Genomic DNA, 27,473 nt, shown 5'->3' with positions numbered 1-27,473 from the left:
TGTGACCCAACAGCAAGCAGCTCCTCACTGGCTGCAGCACAGCCTGGCACACTCTTGGTGGGTAAAGTAGTATTTTTCTGCTCAGTGCATGGACTGGTGGGGAGCGCGTGGGCAGTAAGGCTCACTCCCAGGGGCACAGTCAAGTCTCTGATATGCTCTGCCACCTCAGCAGCCCTAACGCCAACCCACCCTGACAAGATCACATCTCTGGCAATGCCTGAAGCAGGGGGAAATACCTTCATTCTAAAACAGCTTCCCCTCCAGGCAGGGGAAATCCAGGCAGCAAGGGATCCAACATCAGGCACTAACAGCAATCCCTCCTGTCCTGCATGGCGCAGCAAAAGATCCAGTATTTGGCACCACACGCTCTCATTTTCCCCTGCCCTGGGCATAAAGGGATCTAGCACTGGGAACCACCTCCTCCCCACTCCCTGGGCAGCAAGGGGTTTGGCACCGGGCTCCACCTCCTCCCCTCTCCCTCCCTTGGCATTAAGGGAACTGGGCACCAGCTGCACTGTACAGTTCAATAAAAACAAACAAAATCCAGCAATTAAACAAAACCCTTCTCTTGGGGAAGTCTGTGGTGCTCAGAGTTAGCATCTTCCATTGGCATTGGCATCTACAGTAGTACAGCCCCGCAGACTCAGTCATTGTCTGTCTCAGTGCAGAGAAAGCCTCTGTGGTCTTTTCCTGAAACTGTCTGAAAGTCTGTTTGCAAGAGGAACCTGGTCATTCCCCAGATGGTACCCCTAAAAACAGCTTCCGCCAAGCCACATGGCAGTTCTAAGAACTTCACTTAGGAAGGTGCTGCCTGATAAGATCACAGATTTGGCCAGTGTGTCCTATCAGCATGCATTGGGACCAAGGCAGAAAGGAAAGCCCCGCAGAGGCAGCTCCCTATAATCAGCACTAGTGTATTTATTATAGCACACTGGAGACTTGTACAGGGCTACATTCTTATTCTGCATGGAACAGCTGGAACGAATGCAAAGTGGTGAGGGCCCTACAAAAAGGGCAAAAGCAGGACTACTCTTAGTGCTTCCTCCCCAGCCCAATTCTACAGTACTCCACGTCCAAGTAGGGAGCTCTGTGAACACTGACCCCCACCCCGCCCAAGGAGGACCTTGCTATAAGGCCATTACATGAAGGCCTAACTCCGGTGGAGAGCTCTGGCATAAGGGTGAGCACAATGAGCTCAGAGTTGTTCTGTCCTCTCTAGGGATGCCACAACTCAATGTTAACGAAGGGGTGGCCAGAGAGGTCTCTCCTGCAACACAGTAATGGACAGAGCAATTGACTCTCTGATGAGACAACCACACAAAATAGATGTCAAATGCATTTGAGCTGGTCACTATGACCAGGGAGGTAATTGTCTGCAGCGGAAAATACAGCCTCATTCTGGATTGATTCCTAGCACTTCAGGGGTGGAAGCACTATCATCGAACCAGGTTCTCACACCACACTACTGTGCTTGCAGTTATATTATACTAACTTGAACCTGGACTCATCAAACTAAGGAAACAAAAGTTTTGTTTTGCCTCTACATTGGGGCTGTGTTTTATGCTTTTAAATAAGGTTTTATGATAGCTCCAAAAGCCTGTGAGCCAGGTGAAAAGTGAGCACGCTCACACCGTAGGGCAGCTAGGCAATAATATCTCTAGTGCAGTCTCCCAAACCCCCCACCCTTGAGAAGCCAACATTCATTACTATCAGCTTCCCCTTTCTTCCACTGGTTGCATCAGGGGCTCCCAAACTGTATGCAGGCACAACCCCATTTTAATTAGTGCTTTCTGCAGAGACCACAGACAGCATGGAGGATGCAAACTGCTCTACAAAATGGAATCCTCCATGTGGCGTGACCTTGTACATATGGTGCGTGTGAGGTCATGCTGTGCTGCGCAAACTGGCATCCTCTGTACACAAGGGATCACCACAACGACATCTGCTGATGGGGTCACAGCCCACAGTTGGGAACTTCTGTTTTTATATATTTACTTTTTATTTTTTACAGCCACCTTCACTTCCCCTCTAAAATTGGCCTTCTTCCTTGATTGTGGGACAGTGGCATTTTGGGGATCTAGTAAGATGTGCTTAAATGATTCCTAAACATCATTCACATTTTTCCGATTAAATTCTTCCTCCCAACTGCTCTGGCTCAAATGTTTTCAGCTTTGTGAAACTGGCCCTATTAAATGCAGCAATATCTATATTATGGTCTGGACTTTATTCTGCTTGAACATTATAAATGTGATCAAGCCATGATCACCTGGACTTAAGCTACCATTCATTTTTAGTTCTCTCATCAGTTCCTCTCTCTCTGTTAGAACAAGGTCTCGTTGAGCATCCCCGCGTAGGCTGCAATAAATTCTGAGTTAGGGAACTGTCATCTATAATGCTTAGAAATTCCAAGGATGTTTCAGTACTGGCAGCACAAGACCTCCATCATATGTCACTCAAACTGAAGTTCCTCGTGATCACACAGCTTTTATTTGTACACACTCTAATTAGGTGCATAAGAAAGTGGTCATCCTATTCCCTAGTGGGCTTTGGTGGTCTATAGCAGACACCAACTACTACCCCGCTTGTGCTTTATCTGTCTTCTTCCGAGTTATCAGCGACTCACAAACAGCTAATGCCATTTTGGACAGAGAATGCCCTCCCCCTTCCCATTGATTCTAACATTCCAGTTGGGTGAACCAACCCACCAGCTTTCGGTAATACCAACTAGACCAAGTTTATGCTCATAAATGAGCAATTCCAGTTCCTCTTGTTTGTTATGCAGGCTCCTAGCATTGGTGTATAGGCAATTAGATAATTTCTTCTCTTCATGTTCTTTGGTGCCTTGATTAATTTTGTTCTCAACATCTTGATTTTGTGCTGAGTGCTCAGATCTTCCCTCATTCTAGCCTCCCCTTTTGCTATTACTTTAGTCCTCTTCTTACTACTCTAGCCAGCCTGAGGCCCGTGCCCCAGGCGTAGGGATTTTCCACACCTTTAAAGGTGTGTACACAAAGGGGGCATTCTCTTCTCCAATGACACCTGCCACAGAGACCAGACTGATAGTACTAGCCCTTTCCCAATGGCAGCAACCCTCACAGTGGGAAATCCACATTCTAAACCTTCTGCACAAGCAGGAGACTCCAGCAGCAGCAGGAGTGAAGTTCTGAGGAACCCATTTACACTCCTTTACGTTAGCTATCTGGGCCACCAAGCTAGGGTTGAGCTGGACTATGATGGTAACAGGCACATGTGGAGTAGTAGTAGGAATGCAGTGCAGTGAGTTAAGGGAAAAGGCAGCATATTCTTGTGAACTTGGAGCAGGACCAGGTGCCAAGAATGTGCATGTGAATCCTGGTCCTGTCACTGACTCCCCTCTGTAGCTGTGGGTTGGGCACTCGACCTTTCCGCTTCCCCATCTGTAAACAGAGGCTAAGGATTCCTCCCCAACCGCCAGGTGGGCAGTCAGTGTTTGTATGTATAGACAGTGCTGTTAGTTAGGAGCTAAGGAGGATTATTATTAAGGACAAGGTAACATGCACCTTTTCAGGATGGAGCTCAAAATGAGGGAAGCGACATACAAAGCACCAATGTTTTCATCTGCATTTTTGATGCAGTTATGCAAGGAAACTGCTTGTCTTGGTGAAGTGACAAGGTGAAACCTTGCTCGGTAACACTCCAGCGGTAGAGGTCTGCTGGATAGGGAGTTTTGACTATGGTCAATAAGTCGCTATAACAGGAGTCTCAGGCTGCACTTCCCTCACATATGGGCCTTGTGGGTCCTGCCAGTGGAGACGGTCTTGTTCTTAAAGTATACTTGCGCTCCACACTCCCGACAGGCCTTGAGATAAAGCATTTGGCAGGAAAATAGGGATCTTAATGACATCGAGTTCACAATACACCGTGATGGCTGATCCAGGGCAAAGCCTTGACTTCTAGCCCTTCGGTCCCTCCAGCAGCAGGTGCTGGCTCCTGGCAGAGGGAGGCGCTTTTTTTTTTTTTTTTTAAGCGATTGACAATACTAAGCTTATGATTACTCGAGGGCCCTGTCAACAAAGGCATCCTCCACCATCATTACACGTTTTCATCTGTTACCCAACTGCGCATGGTGTGGCTGCAAACTAGTGTTAGGCAGAATTAGTGATATGGGAGATCAATAGTATCTAAATTAATTGATAAAGAGGGTTCTTGGGCAACATGGCTCAGGAACTGGCCATGCTGCCTTCAGGCAGAGATGGCGCTTCCTGTCCCACTCCAAGCTTACCTCCCCCGACAAACGTTATTTTGGCTCCCCAGCTGACAAGCTACCTACCGTGCAGCGTTACAGAAGGGAAGCCAGGCAAGTCTAGTTTTAATGCTTCTTCCCCTTGCTGCACTGGCCTCCAGGTTGCATTTTAAACCAACCAAATAAATTACATTTCAGCTAGACGAGGAAACACTGATAAGTGGTTTATAGCCCATGTATGACAGTGCCCCATGTGTCTAGAAAGGGTGGGGACAGATAATCCCAGGTAAACCAGACTCTCTGTGAGGGTAGATTAGAAACTTCCAGCACTATGGCACTGCACTGCTTTTCTTTGAATAACTCTATTTTTCTTTTTGCTCCAGCCCTCATTGCTTTACTTGAAATACGTGCCAAATTCCCCTAACCTACAAGTATGCACATAGCAATAGAAGTCTGACATTTGGTCTAGGATATGCTCTGAAAGCCTGTAATGCCCCAGTGCTCCCCAGCAACATAGCTACCAGGTCTCTGTTCTGTGTGCTGGCTTCTTATCAATTGCCCATTTGCGAGTTACCTTGGCAGTTACTTTTAGGTCAGGACCTCAGAGCTGTAGCATCCCTAGAAAGGTGCTCCCACAATTTCACAGGGGTTCAGAACTGCTTGAAATCTAAAGGTCTCTTTGCAACTGACTCCAGGGCCTGGGGTGCCAGTGTCACAGCAGACTGTACCCAGCCCAAGGTCTTCCTTTGGGGAGTTTACACTTTGTCTCAGTTTGTTGTGCTTGTCCATAGCAGGTGGGTATGTGGGAGAGTTGTGCTGGGTTTAGTTAAGAGCATTGTATTACCACTAAATACTTCCCCACTCTAGGCCCTGACTAAGACAAAGTGCCCAAGAAGAAGTGAATATGTCTATTGACCGATTGTAAAGGTGAGAGAGGATCTCCAAAGCCCATTGTCACTGCTGCCATCTGAAAGACAGTAAAGACAGAGTTCAGTCTGTTGGAGCTGAGCATACTACGGCTGTTTGTAAAAACTCAAGCAGAGAGCGACGGCACAGGGAACCTGTGGGAGAGGCCTCTCCTTCCTTGCCCCTCACTGCCCGGTCCCAAGGACTGTCCAGCGCTGGGACCCTGCAGATACCAGTCCCACCAACTCTGGGTAGGGGTGTGCTGCTGCCACTGCCTCAGGAAGCAGGGTCTTCTCCCAGGGGGACTCAAGGCAATAGTAACCTCTGTAACCACTGTCGTTGATTCACCCCCAGCAATTATAAGGAGCCTCTCATCTAGAGCAGCCACCCAGAAACATACACAGCCCTGAAAAGCCAGAGCTGCCTAATGCGGCTGGCACATCCCTACTTCAACATTTTTTAAACATACACAACCCCCCAAATCATTATGCTGGGCTCCTTCACCTCAAGCAGGAGGCAGTGAGCTGTATATAAGGAATCTCACAAGGAAGGGGGGTTTAAACAGCAGCAGAGGGGTCTCCTAGGACGTGGACAATCCTGCATTAGCAGGAATAACCAGCTGGAGTTCTGAGAAAAATCCACAGAGTCCATGGTAGCGGTGACGCTGCCAGCAAAGCCAGAGAGACAGGCACCATCTCTTCATGGGGAAAGAATGGTGAAAGGATACTGCTCCCAGTAACCCCAAACACCACCTTAGCTTCAGGTTGACAGTGGAACTCACAGCAGATGTTTTGACTTTCTGGCAACTGAAAAAATTGTCTAGCCAGCCAACAGAAGAGGAAGCATTAGCTTCTCTTCCCAGGGCAGTTTGCTTTCTTGGGGGGCAGGGAGGGTGAGCATATGTATAAGGGCTGGAGAGGGATTTCCTTGACAGGGCTGAAGATAACATACTTCGATTTCACTGTGGAAACAGAAGTGCAAGTACCTGGCTCCAGGCAGACCTCAGGGCTGTGATCTGGTTCTAAGTGCATAAAAGGCTCCACCTTGTGGGGACAGTAAAGGCAAGGGGGTGAGCCCAGAGGGATCTCTCACCTGCAGGTTAGTCAGTTGCTGTTGCTGGTGGGCGATGGTTTGCTTCACCAGCACACTCTTGATACTCTGCTCCATCGCATACTTCTTTGCCTGGAAGGAAATACAGACTCCATAATCACAGGGCACAGGACTCCACAAGGAGCCGGGGAAGGACATTTAACTTCATACAACATTCCCCAGAACCCCACAACTGGCTGCCACTGGTGCTTTCCAGTGCTCCGGCCCCAAGCACTAAGGCACTTTACATTAGTCAAGGGCCGACAGCTTACTATGATCGTGGTCAGCATCTTGTAATTGTTCACCCTGAAACACAGCACAATGCTTCAGCAAGGACTGGGTGGACTCAGAGTCTGCAGCAGGCGCAATGTTAGGAAAGCATCATGCACTACACACTCAGCATTTCCCCTCTTCCTCCCTCTGCCCCTCAGCTCCCACCAGTGCACCTTACCTGCTGAGTTGAGGGCAGGACAGATAGTCTCCTTCAAGTCCTTTCCACTCAGAGAACATCTGGACAAAAGGTTCTACAAAGAGCGAGGCAGCTCCTATTCCCCATGCCCAGACTCTGCACTGAGAGTGTATCCCTTTCCTTCCTTGTCAGAGTAGGCCTACACTATCTTGGTAAGCAGGAGCTGTGGGTCCTTCTCTATACTCCAGCTCCCTCCGTCAGTCCCCTGACCTGTGGCTACAAGGCTGAACTGTTTTTCCTTTACACAGCCTTCTACCACTCTGGAAAACACTGAGCCTTGCACATCCAATGATGCTGAAATGGAGGCTCCTAATCAAGGGGTCACTAATACCCATGGATGTGCCATGCCCAGGTGACAGGACGGACAGATTCAGCCAACCCCGCTCAAAGGCACCTGCTTTCCATTGCTGTACGTGTTTGGGAGGTGCCGGGGAACGGCAGGCTCTAAACCGTGGATTTGAGGCGGGTGCTTCGGAAACCTGGAAACGGACAATGGGATTTACATCTGTCAGCTATGGAGCAGCCAGAGGAAACGAGGCCGTTTCACACTGCGAGCCAAACACAGACACACAAGCAGCTTCAGCATTATGGGAACATTCACACCAAGCCTACCGAGAACAATGGCATACCTGCCTCACCAGAATCTGGGAGACACCTAGCCCACAGCTCCCACCTTCCCCTCCATTCCCAACTCTGCTCTGCTCTCCTCTTCTCTCAGCACTTCACACATCACCCGTTCCCACTAGGAGCGGAAGCCAGAAGTCAGCAGTAATGCCCTCATCAGCTGCACACATAGAATCAAAAGAACCAGAAATCAGAGTTGGGATGGACTTGTTCTACAATTAAAATAGCTTGGCTCCAAAGGGATGAAATAATCTTTGCAGTATATTAAAGGTCCCCTTATAACAAAGGGGCAAGAAATTAGTTGCCAGAGAGCACAGAAAGGTAGATTTTGCAGTGTGTTCTAGCATGAATCCTGCAGAGGATTCAGCTGGAGCGTTTCTGGAATCTATTAATTGTTGAGTCCAGGCTGCATCTGACAGGGACTTTGAGGCAGCAGCATCTCATCATCACTGGGATCAGAGAAACCTCTTAACAAGTTTAAGATCAAGCTGTTATCTATTTTGATCTCGACAAGGTTTTTGGGTTTTTTGTTTTTTTTTAAACAAGTATATCCCGTAATGTTCCCATGTAGCTACCAGGAACTCATAACTAAGAAAAAACATTTCTTTGGCATGATTCTAAGAGCTCAGGTACAGGGACAGCGTAGTCAGTATCCCCTATGTATTCCTGGCAGGTGGGTTCCCCACCTGGTGTGCTCCCCTCTGTGGCAGCAAGTCTGACACTAACGATCAAGAAGAGCTAAAGAAAGGCCACACGAGGGCCACTCACCTTCTGAAGAGCTTCCTGCTGTTCTGGGGTGAGAGGAGGAAGCCCCAGCTTAGCTGCTGTGCTTTGTCCATTTTCCAACTTTATGGACTCAGTGCCCTGGAACAGAAAAACCACCATGAAGTCTGCCGCTGTTAAAATGGCCAGTTTCCTTTCACAGACACACACAACCAGCTCCGCTCCAGCAGTCCAGAGCATTCAGGTTCAGAAATCACAAAGTCAGAAAAGCCCCTTGCAGTGCTCAGACCTACTAACACGTGACCTTTTTCTCAAAGAGCCAAGCCACCTTTCTTTGGGAGTCTATCCCAACACCCAGGCACTCTGCTAAGCATTCCAGATATGCAGCCTAAAATTTTTCTTTTACATCTCATGCCTCTAATCCTCAACTTATTTTTGAGAGGGGGAACGATTCCTTTTCTTAACTCACACTGTCATCTCCAAGGCTAGCACCCCTGTGCCCCATCCCCAAAGTCATATTGAGACCATAAAAATGGCCACACTGGCTCAGACCAATGGACCATCTAGCCCACAATCCTGTCATCCAACAGTGGCCAGTGCAAGATGTTTCAGAGGGAATGAACAGAACTTAGCAAGTGATCCATCCCCTGTTGTACAGGCCCAGCTTCTGGCAGTCAGAGATGTAGGAATGCCAGGTCAGGGGGCTACATCCCTGACCACTTTGGTTAATAGCCACTGATGGACCCATCCTCCATGAACTTACCTAATTCTTTTTTGAAATCAGTTATAACTTTCCACTTTCACAACATCCCCAGCAACAAGTTGCACAGTTGAGTGTGTGTTGTGTGAAGCAGTACTTCCTTACGTTTCTTTTAAACCAGCTGCCTATTAATTCCATTGTGTGCCACATAACAAAAGGAACCAGGGAATTTTTACATCTTTCGTAGCTTCCTAAACAGCATATGCTGTTCTATATACCATTGCAACAAGGTGCGTGATCGCCTCTGGTATATATTACACACATTAAATTCCATCCCACCCTCAACAGACTTGGATTTTTCATTGCCTCTTGATGTTTCAGACCCTTTGATTTCCACAGAATTCCCTGTCCTGTGTCACTAACGGGTTAATTATTCCTATTGTGGTAGGGAGACAAGGCTGCCCAGAGGAACCTGCTAGTGATCTTGTTGGTTTGGGAGAGGGGATTCAGGGGCCCCCATGTGCTTTACCTAGGCTTCTGTTGACCTCTCTACCACAAGTTCTTATTACCAGACACTGCTCAGTACTGGTATTTATTTATATTTGCTGCCACTCAAAATGGGATCATCCTGAAGAGTAGCATAATATGAAAGCTCTTTTTGTAGACAGAACCTCCAATCTGGACAGCAACCAACAAACTGAAAAGGGCCAATATAAATACTGTACGGGATGATTAGCTGAATTGCTTCGCAGAATGGAAGACTACAACCCCACACATACATAGCATCTCCCACCAGCAGCAAGGCCCAGGCTACTGTCCTGATTACTCCCTGATTAACACACTGTGCCACTATGCACAGAATGGGGTTCAGGGAGACCACACAAGTATTAGCTGGGAGTGCTTCAAGAATCAAGCTTGCAGAAGGCAAACTGGGGTGGGGGTGAAAAGAACAGACAGCAACTACCTCTTCCACTCTGACCCTGACAGAAGAATTTGAGAAACACTTCAGGTTTGGAGGCTGCTGGCAGTATGGTACGAACTGTGACAAATATACCCAAGGGAATGGATACAATGGCAGTGACTCAGGGTTTGTCTTTGTGACAGATGGAGGCAATTTCCTGAAATATCCTTGGGAGACCTTACTGAATTAAGATTAAATATCTTTGTAGTCCATTGTATTAAAAGAATGGTTTATGTATTATTGTGGGGCTGGGACTTTTTTAGACAAAGCTTCTTTGAGAGAGGGAAATGTGACTCTCAGACTTTAAGGTCAGAAGGGACCATTATGATCATCTGGTCTGACCTCCTGCACAACGCAGACCACAGAATCTCACCCACCCACTCCTGTAATAAACCCCTTACCTATGTCTGAGTTATTGCAGTCCTCAAATCATGATTTAAAGACCTCAAGGTGCAGAGAATTCTCCAGCAAGTGACCCGTGCCCCATGCTGCAAAGGAAGGCGAACCCCTGCCATCAGGGCCTCTGCCAATCTGCCCTGGAGGAAAATTCTTTCCCGATCCCATATATGGTGATCAGCTAAACCCTGAGCATGTGGGCAAGACTCAACAGCCAGACACCCAGGAAAGAATTCTCTGTAGTAACTCAGATCCCACCCCATCTAACATCTCATCACAGACTATTGGGCATATTTACCACTAATAGTCAAAGACCAATTAATTGCCAAAATTAGGCTATCCCATCATACCATCCCCTCCATAAACTTATCAAGCTTAGTCTTGAAGCCAGATATGTCTTTTTCCCCGCTGCTCCCCTTGGGAGGCTGTTCCAGAACTTCACTCCTCTAATGGTTCGAAACCTTCATCTAATTTCAAGTCTAAACTTCCTGATGGCCAGTTTATATCCATTTGTTCTTGTGTTCACATTGGTACTGAGTTTAAATAATTCCTCTTCCTCCCTGATATTTATCCCTCTGATATATTTATAAAGAACAATCATATCTCCCCTCAGCCTTCTTTTGATTAGGCTAAATAAGCCAAGCTCTTTGAGTCTCCTTTCATAAGACACATTTTCCATTCCTCGGATCATCCTAGTAGCCCTTCTGTGTACCTGTTCCAGTTTGAATTCATCCTTCTTAAACATAGGAGACCAGAACTGCACACAGTATTCCAGACGAGGTCTCATCAGTGCCTTGTATAATGGTACTAACATCTCCTTATCTTTACTGGAAATACCTCGCCTGATGCATCCCAAGACCACATTAGCTTTTTTCACAGCCATATCACATTGGTGGCTCATAGTCATCCTGTGATCAACCAAAACTCAGAGGTCCTTCTCCTCCTCTGTTACTTTCAACTAATATATCCCCAGCTTATAACCAAAATTCTTGTTATTGATCCCTAAATGCATGACCTTGCACTTTTCACTATTAAATTTCATCCTATTACTATTACTCCAGTTTACACGGTCATCCAGATCTTCCAGTATGATATCCGGGTCCTTTTCTGTATTGGCAATACTTCCCAGCTTTGTGTCATCCAGAAACTTTATTAGCACTCTCCTACTTTTTGTGCCAAGGTCAGTAATAAAAAGATTAAATAAGATTGGTCCCCAAACCGATCCCTGAGGAACTCCACTAGTAACCTCCCTCCAGCCTGACAGTTCACCTTTCAGTACGATGCGTTGTAGTCTCCCCTTTAATCAGTTCCTTATCCACCTTTCATTTTTCATATTGATCCCCATCTTTTCCAATTTAGCTAATAATTCCCCATGTGGAACCGTATCAAATGCCTTACTGAAATCGAAGTAAATTAGATCAACCGCGTTTCCTTTGTCTAAAAAATCTGTTACCTTTTCAAAGAAGGAGATCAGGTTGGTTTGGCATGATCTACCTTTTGTAAAACCATGTTGCCCAAGCTGTATAAAGGAAAAACTGCACACTGCCCCATCCACAGGAACCACTCCTGCAGCTCCCATTGGAGCGCGTAGGAGCTGGAGCGGGGCCATGCTGTGGCTTCTGGGAGCCGCGTGATGTGGCCCTCGACCCAGCAGCCCATCCAGAACAGGGCTGAACTGTGGCATGCAGCTCCCAGCCCAGTGCCCCAGCCAGAGCGGGACCAAGCCACAAGATGTGGCTCGCAGGCCAGCTGAAAACGGCTTGCGGGCCGTAGTTTGCCCACCCCTGCCCTACACCTCCAACTGCCAGAAACAAGACCGGACAACAGAGGATGAATCTGCACTGTTTGGTTCATTACCTCTGAGGCATTTGATACTGGCCACTGTCAGAGACAGGATACTGGACTAGATGGACCATTGGTCTGATTCAATATGACCTCTTATGAGACTGGGGCAACATTGTCAAAGACGGGAATTTATGCTTGCAGACAGAAAACTCTATATCATATATCTGAATGTTCAGAAGGAAACATTCTCCACAGGACTTATTCTACACCAAAAGCTCTACAAAGGCACCTTTTTAATTCTTTCACAGTCAAGAAAGAATTACTCTACATCCTCCAGAGTAAGAAATTGAACAGATGAACTCTCTTCATGATAAGCCAGCAGCACCAGTTCAGTATGTCAGAAAGCAACACATCCCAGGCAACCTTTCACTAGAGTATTTCCTACCTTAAGGCATAAATCATTTGTAACCAGAAAAGTCACTTTTAAAATAGCAGGATGTATCAATTAAACTCAAAGAGAGAGAAAGCAGCATCTTCCTGAGAACTCTGCTTAAACAACTAAGAATCCTTCTCAGAACGGAATGTGTGTCTTGGCCCTTCGAAGTTGAATAAGAAACCAAGGTTATAAAAAAGAATTGCCGTAAACATTTTTGAGAAGTCCTCCTAATTAACTGCAGCAAACATGATAGTCTCTGAGAGCATTCCATAACCGCCAGCAAAGGTCTGCACCTCAGGAAAGACGCATTGAACCGAGACATCAAAGATGCACCGACTGACAAAGAGGATCGAAACAGCAGCAAACAGAAAACAGTCAGTTGTTACTCTGCAGCAAGTAACTGAGTCTCTGTACAGGATGCAATCACACTCTATTGCATGCCACCAGCACTGAGGAATCGGAGGCATTTCACACAGCCCTGTGTTGTCCCTCAGGATCGCCTCCTCCCAAGCGCACTTTGCTGTAACCAAGGAAACTGAAAGCAAGACCCTGAAACAGAAATGTTAATGGATCACTAGAAGGTTGTCTGCAGCCTTTGCTGTACCCATTGGTACAACTTGAACCCACTGTCTAAACTTTATCTCGCTGCTACAGCTTTCCCATTACAGAACTCCTCCATGCTGGAGTTGTGACAGGCTCACAGTATCCTGAACAAAGATCAGGGAACTAAAATAACCTTTACTGCATTACGTAAATATTGAATTAAAGTTAATAACTGTAGGGTACATTGTATTAAAATTGCAGTTAGTATGTGGCATTGTAACTTATCTAATAGTGAGGAGGATGCTAATGTACTTCCTCCATTATCAACATTTGAATATAGTCTTCCTCTTCCCCCCCTCCCCCCCCAGGTACACATATACTAGTTCAAACTGGATTTTCAGGGAACGACAGACAAAGAAAGGGTTTTTGGATAAATAACCTGATTTTAAACTGGCTCACGGTCTTCTTCCTGATCCAGTAAACCGACAGGATTTCTAGTCCACAGAGCACCCCAATCCCTTACCAAAGAGTTGGAAAGGCTTGGCCTACTGAGGCCCCATACTACTATGTACTTGTTCTGAGCTGAAGCTATGAAGAACTTGTAACCACAAGGAATCACCCCCTGGGTGGAAGGTCTGAAGAACTGTTCCTGCCAGAATCCATGTTAGGGTGGGGTGCACTCTGGTAAACTTACTACCATGCAAGTAGGTAGGTTCCTTTATTGTTTTGAACATGTTTTTTCTGTAATGCTTTTTTACCGTAAGAATAGAGTAGGCTCACATAGGAAGTGCTGTGTAGTATGTTATAACTGAGCAATTACACCTGTTATCGTCCTTGGAGAGAAAGCAGGCAGACTATCTTTGCTGGGAACAACATAGTGAAGGCAGGGAATGGGACAGCCTGGAAACACCCGCTCAAAGGGAGAGAAACATGGATCTTCACTCAAAAAGGTAACAGCTGGGGACCTGAAGCCTGAGAGTGGATGCCGTTGCTGAACCACTGAGGGGAAATATAGGTGCAGTTTCCCTGAACTGTGACAGGAGGTTTAACATCTGAACCATATGAAGACGCATTTGACTAAACAATGGTCACAACTTCTCAACCTAGACTAGGGGCTGCCACCCATCCTGACTCTGGTGGACTTGACTTTGGCATACTTGCTTAGGCTGAATTTAGAACATTTTCATCAGTAACCAATTTCCCTCTGTGAACTGACTCGGACTCGCTGCAAATAGATCGATTCATCTCCATTGGCTTTCCCCTTTCCTGAAGCTTCCCCAACCCCGCCTCTTGCTGTGGAATATCAATATTTAATATAATCCTGCTAAATACATGGATTTTAGAGCATTTTGAAAATTATAAGCTCATAGCTTGTGATGTTGGCACACATGCAATATATTGGGAACCCAGAGATCAAATTAACCCAATTTTGCACAACAAATTCTACCTGTGGCCCTAATGTAGCACAGCAATATTATGGTGACGGTGTAGTAACTGAATTTTCATTTTGACAGGGGTGAAAACGGTTGACAAAAATTCTGCTTTTTGGGTTAGTCTGATTTTTAAATGTCTTGTAGTTTGCGCACTGCTTGATTTTTCTATAGCAGTCTGTGGGGGAAAATACTAGAGGGTCACTCATTTGGTTCCTCATTTAGGCAGAGCTGTTTATTATCCAACTTTTCAAGTGTAAATAGCACCTGGCTGGGGGAGGCTTGCCCCAGGGAAATGAGGGGCCTGGCTGGATATACAGCTCAGTCTACATAAGCAACGAAGTGCACAATCATTGAGTAAGATGCTGCCCGTGCAATGTGTAGGCAGCAGCAAAGGGTGTCAAAGCTTCTGGGGCTGATGTTTGTGGAAATCCAGCATTTCCATTTTTCATCAAAATAAACAGAACTGTGCCCACCGAGATACCTAAAACATTCCCCAAAATTTTGCAATTGGTCAGCTGCAGTTTTCAGAAGTTATTGTATTATGTATGTATAGACAGAGAAAAGCAGAGATTTGATTGTAAGGCTTCACTTCCCTTGGTCAATAATTTGAGGTTTGCTATCACTATTTTAAAAGGGCCGTTTGACTAAAAATATTCTAGTATCTGACATTTCCTTGATTCAGCTTTCTTTTTCCAGGGAACAACAATTCTTTGAGGAGTTAAATAGACAGGTGAATCCATTCTTTGTGTAGACTGGATGAATTATGGTGGAAAGTTTAAACGTTTTCTGCAATTTTCATAATCCTATGTTACTGTTTTGATGAACAACAGCATCTTGTCACCACATTAGTCAAAAGTGGCTCTTTCACCAGCTTTGGAATGGGGCTCTTTATCATGGGTGCCTTTCCTGACACTCAGCAACCTTTCTGACCAAAATATACTTGTGGTAGCTCATGCTGTGGAGGAGGACCACTGCTTCATTCTGTACTAGCTGTAATTTTCTGAGGGATGATGACAGCAATGAAACTTAATTGGGCATGATACCATCAGTCCAATCAGCTTTTATTAGTATTGCCGTCAACTTGGGTAACTCATGAGAGAATGCCAGGGTTACATTTATCTGCAGCTTGTCCCTTTAAGGACTAGAGCTGTGCTGAAGAGGTCAAAAGGGATTACGGCTCTGGGGAGCAGAACATGTTGCAGCAGAACATGGTATGCTCCAGACAGACTCAGCCACAGTGGGCCTTATGCAAGAACTATGGAAGTGTTTGGGCTTTTTATTTTGTTAATTCTAAATTTAATAAAATGCTTGTGTTTTAAGCTATCCCTGGTCTGGGGATGCCAATTTGGCAATCCAGGGAGGAGAGGCTGAAGCGCAAGGATCTAACCTCTCCAAGAGGCAAACCTACATAGAAGCTGGTAGAACAGTCATTGCAGAAAATGCTGCCAGAAAATGCAAACAGAAGAGGGATTTTGTAAGAAAGTTCTCTCTGGTAACAGAGAAGACAGACAATAGAGGACAGAACTGAGTGACCACGGGGCATATCTGAGTATCTTCAGTGCCTCATTTAAAAAAACTTTGGGGAATACAAGCGGAGAAGAATAGTTTGCAAACACTATGGCTGGCAGAGAGTTAAAGAATCTTCATTAAGGAGACAGGGGGGTTCATATCAGCTTAAGGACGAGCATTTAAGAGACGTAGGTGATTCTCTGGACATTTCTGGGAGAGATGGCAGTAAAAAGCCATGTTGCTTTAATCTAAGTGGGTATTCACCCAAGAAAGCTCATGCTCCAATAGGTCTGTTAGTCTATAAGGTGCCACAAGACTCTCTGCTACTTTTACAGATCCAGACTAACACGGCTAGCCCTCTGATACTTGACACATAAACAGTGAAAAGCATGAAGAGTTAGCAGATCAGGGATTGTCTACATCAGCCGTTCTCAAACTTTAGCAACTCAAGTACCCCCTTTTTGTTTTAAAATGTTATGGGGACCCCCACCATCCCCACTGCTCAGCCTTGCCCTGTCCCCTTTTCCAAGGTCCCGTACCCTTCCCTGCCCCTTCTCCGAGGTCCTGCCCACTCCATCCCACCTCCCTCTGTCACTTGCTATCCCCCTACCCTCACTCATTTTCACCAGGCTGGGGCAGGGTTGAGGTACAGGATAAGGTTCAGGCTCTGGAAGGGAATTTGGGTGGACGGGATGGGGTGCAGGTTCAGGGAGGGTGTTTGGGTGTGGGCTCTGGGCTGGGGCAGGAGTTTGGCGATCTCGGACAGCTCTCAAAAGTAAACAGCACATGCCTCTGGCAGTGGCTCTTAGGCGGGGGCAGGGGCTCTCCGCGCCCTGCCCCTGCCCAGAGGTACTACCATCACAGCTCCCATTTTGCAGTGCCACAGCAAAAGAGAAGCCAACTGTGGGTATGTCTACACAGCAAAGAAAAACCCATGGCTGACCCATGCCAGCCGACTCAGGCTCATGGGACTTGGTCTGCAGTGCCGTTTTACTTCCATGTAGACTTCCGGGCTTGGGCTCTGGGATCTTCGCACCCAGAAGGGTCCTAAGGCCCAGGCTCTAGCTCAAGCCCAGATGTCTGCACAGCAATAAAACAACCCCACAAGCCCAAGCGTGAGGATAGGCAGCCTCAAGAAAGATGTGCAAGCTGCAGGCACTCTGGTAGAGGCAGAACCATCATGGTTTCATATGGGAGAGTAAAAAAAAAAAAAAAAAAACCAGTACCAATCAGGATGTCATGCACAGAACTGTCAATCCAGAAACTGGCCAGAAGGGAAAACAGCAGAGGGTCACCCCTGAAGAACACAGAGTAACTGTAGAACTTTGGAGTCCAGAGTCAATCTCAATATCATGAAGGAAAACCACAAAAGAACGGAGAAAGTTAAGTGCCCTCCAACCTAATTTAACAGGAGTGGCCTATATTTCCAAATAGCATGTTGTAGTAGCTATCTTAGGGCTTGTCTACACTTACAATGCTGTAGCAGTGCAGATGCACTGCTGTAGCACTTAAGCGAAGACAGTGCCAATATGCCAATGGGAGGGCTTCTCCTGTCAGTGTAGCTCAGGGGTAGGCAACCTATGGCATGGGTGCCGAAGGCGGCACGTGAGCTGATTTTCAGTGGCACTCACACTGCCCATGTCCTGGCGACTGGTACGGGGGGCTCTGCATTTTAATTTAATTTTAAATGAAGCTTCTTAAATATTTTGAAACCTTATTTACTTTACATACAACAATAGTTTAGTTATATATTATAGACCGGGGTTGGCAACCTTTCAGAAGTGCTGTGCCGAATCTTCATTTATTCACTCTAATTTAAGGTTTCATGTGCCAGTAATACATTTTAAAGTTTTTAGAAGGTCTCTTTCTATAAGTCTATAATATATAACTAAACTATTGTTGAATGTAAAGTAAATAAGGCTTTTAAAATGTTTAAGAAGCTTCGTTTAAAATTAAATTAAAATGCAGAGCCCGCCAGACTGGTGGCCAGGACCTGGGCAGTGGGAGTGCCACTGAAAACCAGCTCGCAAGCCACCTTCGGCGCCCATGCCATAGGCTGCCTATCCCTGTTATAGACTTACAGAAAGAACCCTTCTAAAAAGGTTAAAATGTATTACTGGCAAGCAAAACCTTAAATTAGAGTGAATAAATGAAGGCTCGACACACCACTTCTGAAAGGTTGCCGACCCCTGGTGTAGCTAATCCACCTCAAAGAGAAGCGGTAGCTAGGTTGATGGGAGTCTCTATTGATCTAGTGCAGTCTACACTGGAGGTTAGTGTGGTTTAACTGTGTCATTCATTCAGAGGTGTGGATTTTTCACAGCCATGAGACACTTTGGCAGTGTAGACACAGCTGCTTTCAGCACTAAAACTTTAGTCGTTCGGGGTGGCTATTCTTTTATCGCCAGGAGAGCTCTCCCCCAGTGATAAAGTGTGACTACACTGCCCACGCCACAGTGCTGCCGTGGCCATGCTGTAACGTGGGCAGTGCAGGCATACCCTTAGTTATGCCAACCTAATTTCCTAGTGCAGACCAGATCTTAGTTAAAAAGACGTGTAGGGGGAGTGTTGCTTCAATAAAATAAAAACTCCAGTCTTGTGACAGGGAAGCACAGAACTGCATGGTCTCAGTGGGTGGAAAATAACCCAATAATAATGGGGGACTTCAACGACCCACAGTCACTTAGAACATGTCACCTGAAGACGAGATGCAGAGATCAAATGTCTAGACACCATTAACGACTACTTCTTGGAGCAGCTAGTCCTGGAACTCACAAGGGGAGAGAGAATTCTCAGTTTAGTCTTAACTGGCACACAGGATCTGGTCCCAGAGATGAATATAACTGATCAGCTGGATAAAAGTGACCATAATGTATTTAAATTTAAAATGATTGTAGGGGGAAAATACCAAAGAAACCCACCACAGCAGCATTTAATTTCAAAAGGGGGAACTACACAAAAATGAGGAGGCTAGTTAAACTAAAAGAAAAAGCAACAAGAGTGAAACGCCTACAAGCTGCACGGAAACATCTTAAAAACACCATAATGGAGGCTCAAACTAGATGTATACTCCAAATGAAAAAAATCAGTAAGAGCAGCAAAAAAATCCCACCATGGCTAAATAACAAAATAAAAGAAGTGGTTAGAGACAAAGAGACAGCTTTTAAAAATAGGAAGTCAAATCCTACTGAGAAAGATAGAATGGAACGCAAAATCTGGCAAGTCGCCTGTAAAAGTATACTTAGGCAGGCCAAAAAGCAATCTGAAGAGCCACTAACAAAACCCACAAAAACTAACAGCAATTTTTTTTAAGAACATCAGATGCAGGAAGCCTGCCAAACAATCAATGGAGCCACTGGACGATCCAGGTGCTAAAGGAGCACTGAAGGAAGACAAGACGGTTGCAAAGAAGCTAAATGAATTCTCTATATCAGTCTTCACTGCAGAGGATGTGAAGGAGTTTCCCACATCTTAGTAATTCTTTTTAGGTAACAAATCCGAGGAACTGTTCTAGCTAGAGGTATCAAGAGAGGAGGTTTTGAAGCAATTGATAAAATCAACAGTAATAAGTCACCATGACCAGATGGGATTCACCCAGGAGTTCTGAAGGAATTCAAACACAAAATTGCAGAATTACTAACTGTGTGTAGCAGGGTGGTCACCCGCTCCTGCTCTGAGGGATATAAAGACAGTCTTGGGAGAGGGCTGTTGCAGAGGGAAGCAGCTACTTGGGCCTCAATCAGGCCTCAGCTGGCCCTATATAAAAGCCAGGGAAGCCAGGAGCAGACACACAGGGTACGTCTACGCTACAGGATTACTCTGGTTTTACAGAAATCGATTTTTGGAAACAGATTGTATACAGTCGAGTGCACGTGGCCACACTGAGCACATTAATTCGGCGGTGTGCATCCATAGTACCAAGGCTAGCATCGACTTTCGGAGCGTTGCACCGTAGGTAGCTATCCCATAGTTCCTGCAGTCTCCCCTGTCCATTCTGGGTTGAGATTCCAATGCCAGATGAGGCAAAACACATTGCCATGAGTGTTTCTGGATACATGTCTTCAGGCCCCCTCCCCCTCCCTCCTTCTTTGAAAGGGACGGCAGACAACTGTTTTGTGCCTTTTTTCCTGGTTAACTGTGCAGACACCATACCACGGCAAGCATGGAGCCCACCCAGCTCAATGCAGCAGCCATGAACATTGTAAACACCTCACACATGATCATGCAGTTTATTCTGAATCAGAACCTGCAAAACCAGGCAAGGAGGCGGCGGCAGTGCGGCGATGAGAGCGATGAGGACATGGACACAGAATTCTCTCAACCCACGGGCCCCAGCGTTTTGGAGATCATGGTGTTAATGGGGCAGCTTCATGCCGTGGAACACCGATTCTGGGCCCAGGAAACAAGCACAGACTGGTGGGACCGCATAGTGTTGCGGGTGTGGGACGATTCCCAGTGTCTGCGAAACTTTCGTATGCGTAAGGGCACTTACATGGAACTTTGTGACTTGCTTTCCCTGCCCTGAAGTGCAAAGACACCAAATGAGAGCAGCCCTCACAGGTGAGAAGCGAGTGGCGATAGCTTGCAACTATCAGTCAATCGGGAATCAATTTGGAGTGGGCAAATCTACTGTGGGGGCTGCTGTGATGCAAGTAGCCAATGCAATCACTGAGCTGCTGCTACCAAAGGTAGTGACTCTGGGACATGTACAGGTCATATTGGATGGCTTTGTGCAATGGGGTTCCCTAACTGTGGTGGGGCGATAGATGGAACCCATATCTGTATCTTCGCACCGGAGCACCAGGGCAGCCAGTACATAAACCGCAAGGGGTACTTTTCAGTGGTGCTGCAAACACTGGATCACAAGGGACGTTTCACCAACATCAATGTGGGATGGCTGATCAGCTCTCCACGCTGGGCAAACAGGAAATGAAATTCAAAAGTTCCCGGGGCTTTTCCTGTCTAGTGCATCTGAGTTCACATTGCTGTCCAGAGCAGTCATAATGGTGCACTGTGGGATAGCTCCAGAAGGCCAATACCATTAAATTGCGTCCACGCTAACCCTAATTCGAACCGGCAATGTCAATTTCAGCGCTACTCCCCTTGTCAGGGAGTATAGAAACAGATTTTAAGAGCCCTTTATGTCAAAGTAAATGGCTTTGTTGTGTGGATGGATGCAGGGTTAATTCGATTTAGCACTGCTAAATTCGACCTAAAAGCATAGTGTGGACCAGGCCACAGTCTCCTCTAGAGGGAGGGGGAGACGGGCCTGGCTGCAGGGAGCCAGAGGAGATACCTGGAGTGGAGCAGGGCTGGGGGAAGGCCAAGGGATCCTGGAAACCCCCCCAGTTGCGGCCTAGTAGAAGGCCAAACAAGTAGTGGGGTTGCCAGGGACAGCTCAAGGTTAGGCAGAGGCAGCAGGTCCAGACCCAACCTTGCCTATGATGAGTGGCTTATACTGCAGTCTGCCCCAGGAAGCGAGGGCTAGTTGGTGACTGGCAGTAGCCTACAACTGAGGTGAGGTGGAGATAGGCGGTTGGGGGTTCCCCGGGGAGGGGAGATCCCGAGAGTGAGGGGTTACTGCCAGGGGAGAACACCCCAGGTAACAGGGCCCCGGAGTCCAGGGAGGAATGCAGAGGCCAAGCAGGAGTGGGACACTGGCCTAAAGAGGGTGCTCCAAGGCTGGAAACGAGCTAATTCCCAAGACACCAGCAGGAGGCGCCGCAGGGGTGAGTCCCACACACTTACACTGTGACATCGACAATGGACAACTGAACCTAGACAGCACTTTCCATAATGCTTCACGATGGATGGAATCAAAAGCTTTAGTTAGGTCAATAAATGACAAACAATGGGGTCCTAGTGCCAGTTGTGCTCCCCTTCTGTGTGCTGGGAGCCTTCCTATTTTCTGTTCAAGACTGAGTGCCCATGATGGGGCTAAGGGGGCTGGGGGAAATGAGGGAAGGAGGGGTGAAATAGGACACCCAGACTGCCCCACACAGAAACCTCTCATCCGACACTTGTATCACCCCACACTAAGCCCCTCCACACTTGGATCCTGCTGGGCTGAGCCTGGCCACCCACACCTGGAGCAGAGGGGCATGGCCCTGGTGTGTTTCTGGGTCAGACTCAGCCGTTGCACTGTGTCAGAATCAGGTGCAGTCTCACTGCCGAGTCCCTGTACCAGGGGAGGTGGGGGCTTCAAGGTGATCTCCCACTCCAATGCAGCCAGTGGCCTATGCTCCCCACTGCCATGCTGGAGCCACATTTATTTATTGACAAATAAAATTTGCAGAATTTTAAAATATTGTGTGCATAATTTTCATTTTTTTTGGCGCAGAATTCCCTCAGGAATAAGACAGTTACAAAAAGATCTCACAAAGCTGGGTGACTGGGCAACAAAATGGCAGATGACATTAAATGTTGATAACTGTAAAGTAATGCACATTGTAAAACATAATCTGTACTATACATACAAAATGATGGGGTTTAAATTAGCTATTACCATTCAGGAAAGATCTTGGAGTCATCATGGTTAGTCCCCTGAAAAAAAATCTGCTAAATGTGCAGTGACAGTCAAAAAAATGAAAAGAGTGTTAGGCACCATTAGGAAAGGGACAGATAAGAGAAAATATCATCATGCCACTATATAAATCCATGATACACCCACACCCTGAATACTGTGTGCAGTTCTGGTCATCCCTTCTCAGAAAAAGATATATTGGAATTGGGAGAAGGATAGAGAAGGACAACAAAATGATTGGGGGGGGGGGCGGGTGAACCAGCTTCCATATGAGAAGAGATTAAAAAGACTGGGACACGTCATCTTAGAAATGAGAAGACTAAGGGGGGATATGATAGAGGTCGATAAAATCATGAATAGCGCGGAGAAAGTGAGTAAGAAAATGTTATTTACCCCTTCAAACAACACAAGAGCCAAGGTCACCCAATGAAATTAATAGGCAGCTGGTTTAAAACTAACGTAAGGAAGTACTTCTTCACACAATGCAGACTCAACCTGTGGAACCTCTTGGCAGGGAATGAAGTAAATGCCAGAAGTATAAGTGGGTTTTAGAATTACTTGAATAGAACTTGTCACCTGTTGGGGTGATCTTCCAAGAATCAGCCAGTCATTGAAGTAAGGATACACCTGGATTTTTTGCCTCCTTAGAGGAGCTGCTATACCAGCCAAGCATTTGATTAATCCCCCTGGTGCTGTAGAAAGACCGAAGGGCAGGACCCTGTACTGGTAGGGGGCTGATCCTGCCATGGCGCCCGCATACTGGCTGGTGGACAAGCATTCGCCGAAATGCCGCCACAAAGCGGCGTTATCAAGTGCCGAAATGCCGCTCATTTTCGGTGGCATTTCAGCGGTGAAGCCTCTTGATGTTGCCACTTCTCGGTGGCTCGTCGTCCAGCACCAGCCACCCGGAAAAGGTTGGGGACCGCTGTCCCAAAGTAGCACCTGGTATCTCAGCAGAAGAGGAAAAGGAGCCCGCTCTGTGAGGTATGCATTGCTTCAGTAAAGGAGAGGTCAGTACGGGGGATACTCCTTTAACTTGACACACCAGTGACTCCAAAAAGCTAGTGGCTTGGATATGACCACCCTCAGTGTCAAGGAAAGATGAGGGACTCTGGTACTAAGTCCACCAAAGAGTCCCTTGATGGCTGGGGGGAGAGGGAGAGGTGGGAAGGGGGTGTCCTAGGCTAACTGAAATTATTTAATGAAGAAAATATATACATAAAACGAAATATATTTTCCCCAATGGTCATAAAAAGGAGAAAAAACATCCTAACTACACTACCAAAATAACACATACAAACTAAGGAAAACTGTACCATTAGCAGAGGAAGCAGGCACTGCAAGGTTTTTGTCTCACTGGCACAGGCAGTAAGAAGGAACTGAGGCCTGATCTACACTGGGGGAGGGGGAAGGAGGAGGGGAAATCGATCTAAGTTATGCAACTTCAGCTATGTGAATAACGTAGGTGAAGTCGATGTACTTAGATCTACTCACTGCGGTGTCTTCACTACAGTGAGTCGACTGCTGCCGCTCCCCCATCAACTCTACCTGCGCCTCTCACGCCGGTGGAGTACAGGAGTCGACAGGTTATCACGTCTACACTAGACATACACTGCTCTTCATGCTCTCAGGTGTCAGAGAGAAAGGAGGAAGGCTCCAAGGGCACCTCAGGCAAAGGCCCAAAATAGACACTCGTGACCAAAAGAATTTGATCTTATGCACATAGGGCGCATGCACACCAAGAGTGGAATCCATGCAGTCGATCACTCACAGAAGAGAGGAAATATTCATTGACTACTTCTGCCATTTCTTTAACATCAGCAATTTTACTATCCTCATCTCGTAGCAGACTTACAGCATTACTAGGATTTCTTTTGTTTGGGGTATATTTAAAAAATTCCTTCTTGTTGTCTTTAAGCCTAGTAGCCGTAGATTTTCAATTATATCTTTAGCTTCTCTTATCAATTGCCTGCAATTGATAGCTGCTATTCATATCATGTTACCCATTTTTCCATTCGTGATTAGAGGGGATATTTCCCTTTCCTTTATTGCTGCTTTCACTTTCCCTCTTAACCAGATCATTAAAATGAAGTCCTCTTTTATGACTGCGGAATTGTAGTATTTGGGCATCTAGTAAAATTGTCTTTAAAAACTCCCAATTATAATTGATCTTTTAAAAAAATGTCCTCTCATTCAGTTTTGCTCGTGATTGTTTTCCTCTTCAACTTCAAAACCCTTTTAAAACCAAGTATGTATAATTATTGGTTGGGACTATATATATCCTGTTTGCACATAACAAATATAATTCATTGACAGTGTTGGGTCTAAACTTTTGGTGAACTTTGGGGAGCCAAAACACACCCAGACTGGCTGTCTCTGCATAATCCTTCCTGAACCCTTTTGAACAAAGCACTGACCTGCAAACTACTCATGACACCCCCTTTCTCAAGTAGCCATTAGCCTTTATCTCTATGCATTTACTTGTTAACTTGCTTTTCCTGTAAAATCTTGATTGATTATGCATGACCATTATCTTTTGTTAATCACTTTGTTTACTTCTGTGTATAAATATTGATGCTCACCCCTAATAAAGGGGCCACACTTAATCTAAAGCTTGTAGAGCTAAGGATAGTGTGAGCCCGTTGATCAACGCATTGGTGTCTGGTCTCTGACAGAATTGTGTGCCCCATACCAACTCCGCACGAACTCGGGTGCTGGAGAGGTGAGTGAGGACTTGCTTTATTTACCTAACAATTTGGGGGCTCGTCCGGGATTCCTTCTGGTGCGGTACCTCTGTCCAGTGGTCAGACCACTCATATATGAATTGGCAAGGCGCCACAGGAGATTTCTCCCAGCCAATTCAATATTGAGGGGTCGTGTATTGGACAGCAGGGTAAACACCAGTTGGAGGGCTCCTGTCAGACACCATGGGTCAAGGGACTAGCGTGCCTCTTGAGAGTCCGTTGGGGATTGTAAATAAGTTATGGAACGAAGGGAAACTCCCAGTACAGACAGGAATGTCTAGGAAGAAGTTGTACACACTATGTGTAAGGAATTGGACTGGGTATACCGCGGTATTGGCCGACCCGGAGATGAGGTGGCCTTCGTATGGCTCTTTCGAACAGGCTGCCTTAAGAGGAGTAAAGAGCCAGATCGAAAAAGACCATCCGGGACAGTTATGTTACTGGTTTTGTTGGGACACAGCAGCAGAGCTGTGGAAATCTTTAAAAATTATGGCAGTCAGGTACTCTCCCGAGAGTGAACCCCCTCCAGGTTATTTCGATGAAGGGTGTAGACCACGGCGTGTTTTGACTCGTCAGCTGGTCCCCTCTGCACCTGCCCCTATTCCTCCGCAGGGGGACTCTCTCCATGTAGCAGAGGGGAATCTGCAGAATCCCAGATTGGAATTTCTGCAGAAGGATGAGGAGGAAATGAAGGGGCAAACCTCGGGAGGAGTAGTTACTAGGCTAATGTCCAAGCAGATACAGCAGGGTGCATGCCCCCCCCCCGAGGATAGCCCAGAGGATGTCCCCGTCAAATCTCTTGCGAGTAATAAAAGTATAGTTAGAGAGATGCCTTTACAGGTGCACGATCAACCTTATATGGGCAATGATGGACGGTTACAACATGCTAATATTGTGGAATATAAAGGATGGCTAGAATGGGATTTGAAAGAGTGGGGACGGTTGTCAGGGTCTTTTGGGGAAAATCCCCGAAAAATCATAGAACTTCTAGAAAGATTGTTTTTAAGTTATAATCCTACTTATACGGATGTAAATCAGTTGTTAAATAAAGTTTTGACCGAAGAGGAACGTAGTAGATTGTGGATGGCAGAAAGGACATGGGGAGATAGCAATGCAGTTAATCTTACTTGGATGGATAGGCGGGATCTGGCCGCTGGCTGGAATTCCCTAGACTGGACTCAGCCAAGGCTGACTCAGCTGCAAACAGATCGAGAGCGATTGTTAGAAAGGCTCAAGGAAATGGCTCGCCGCTCGCCTAATCAGGCTAAGTTCATGCAGATTCGGCAGGAATCTGATGAGCCGCCCAGAAAGTTCTGGTCGAGGCTATTGGAGGGGGCCCGAATGTTCACTCAGATGGATCCTGAAAAAGAAGCAAACCACCCTACTCTTATTTCGTTTTTTGTGAATCAGTCGGTGCCCCCTGTAAGGGATTACTTCTTAAAGTTTCGCCCTGGTTGGGGAGGTGAGTCAGTCACTTCAGTGTTGGACGTAGCTGATTTTGCCTGGGAGAAAGAAAGGGAAAGTAGTAAAAAGAAAGAGAAAAAGGAAGAATATAAGCTGATGGCTTTAGCTTTTCACGGCGGTGTTCGAGGCAAAGGCCGTGGCCGTGGCAGGGGATTCCAGGGTGCTCGGGGAAGAGGGTCCTGGCGACCCCAGCCATCAGGAAATTGTTTTCAGTGCGGACAGCCCGGTCACTTTAAACGTGAATGCCCCTGGGGACGCCCAGAGGGTCTGGTTGCATCCGCAGATGCTTACACAAGTGAGGAATACACCCCTGCACCACCAGCTCAGCCCATTCCCCAGGCCTGGATCAACTACGGGAAACAGCAGCAGCCGCAGCAAACTCAGCCTCCTCAATGACGGTACCCCGGGGGCGAAGGCAAACAATGTGATGGTCTTATTTCCTTAATGTCTTTAGCCGGCTCCTTTCTCACTTTCTCCCCTCCCAGCAAAGAGCCTCGTTTAACCCTTTCAGTCCAGGGACTGCCTGTCTCTTTCCTCATTGATACTGGGGCTACTTTCTCTCTTTTAAATCATGCCCCCTCTCCCTGGCTATCCTCTGAGGTTAAAACTGCGACTGGGGTGGAGGGCAACCCACAGTCTCTGGGACTCACTTTGCCTTTGAATGTTATTTATGCTGACAAATGTTTTCCTCACCGTTTTCTTTTTTCCCCAGCTTGTCCGATCCCTTTGATGGGCCGGGATTTACTCTGTAAGCTTGAGGCTACTTTAACCTGCACTCCTGAAGGGGTACGATTATTAATGACAGTGTTAGGAGATTCTGCCCCTACTCAGGGTAATTGGGAAACACCCCCCTCTCTCTCCCCTGACCTCACTGACTTGCCTTCAACCCTCTGGGGAATTTCTGACACTGATGTTGGCCTGCTCCTTTCGGCAGAGCCCGTAAGGA

General features: G+C 46.5%; 2 protein-coding genes across 16 annotated transcripts in view; one reads left to right on the top strand and one right to left on the bottom strand.

Moving 5' to 3' along the window:
* PUF60 (poly(U) binding splicing factor 60) overlaps positions 1 to 27,473 on the bottom strand; it is a 67,221-nt gene that overhangs the window by 17,240 nt on the left and 22,508 nt on the right. For 11 of the 15 annotated variants that reach the window (XM_050939369.1, XM_050939372.1, XM_050939373.1 and 8 more), the window contains exons 2-4: positions 8,079 to 8,174; positions 6,221 to 6,310; positions 5,139 to 5,189 (exon numbers count right to left, since the gene is read on the bottom strand). In XM_050939369.1, the coding sequence (XP_050795326.1) occupies positions 5,139 to 5,189; positions 6,221 to 6,310; positions 8,079 to 8,174 (237 nt within the window). Of the gene's footprint in view, positions 1 to 5,138; positions 5,190 to 6,220; positions 6,311 to 6,668; positions 7,059 to 7,080; positions 7,166 to 8,078; positions 8,175 to 27,473 lie in introns of those variants that run through there. The other 4 variants (XM_050939381.1, XM_050939382.1, XM_050939383.1 and 1 more) reach the window with 3 other exon arrangements.
* On the top strand, positions 24,945 to 27,165 carry LOC127044479 (uncharacterized). Its single transcript, XM_050939417.1, has 2 exons — positions 24,945 to 26,103; positions 26,590 to 27,165. The coding sequence occupies exons 1-2, from the start codon at positions 25,247 to 25,249 to the stop codon at positions 26,921 to 26,923; spliced, it is 1,191 nt and encodes a 396-aa protein (XP_050795374.1). The 5' UTR covers positions 24,945 to 25,246; the 3' UTR covers positions 26,924 to 27,165.

Source organism: Gopherus flavomarginatus, chromosome 2 (genome assembly GCF_025201925.1).
Source record: "Gopherus flavomarginatus isolate rGopFla2 chromosome 2, rGopFla2.mat.asm, whole genome shotgun sequence".
Lineage (NCBI taxonomy): Eukaryota > Metazoa > Chordata > Testudines > Testudinidae > Gopherus > Gopherus flavomarginatus.
The sequence above is the reverse complement of the archived record's forward strand: the minus strand, read 5'-3'. Positions and strand labels throughout refer to the sequence as shown.

Coding starts and splice junctions, on each gene's coding strand:
- LOC127044479 (XM_050939417.1), top strand. CDS start 25,247: ATGGGTCAAGGGACTAGCGTGCCTCTTGAGAGTCCGTTGGGGATTGTA. Junction 26,104..26,589: donor TATACGGATGTAAATCAGTT/GTTAAATAAAGT, acceptor AAGGGAAAGTAG/TAAAAAGAAAGAGAAAAAGG.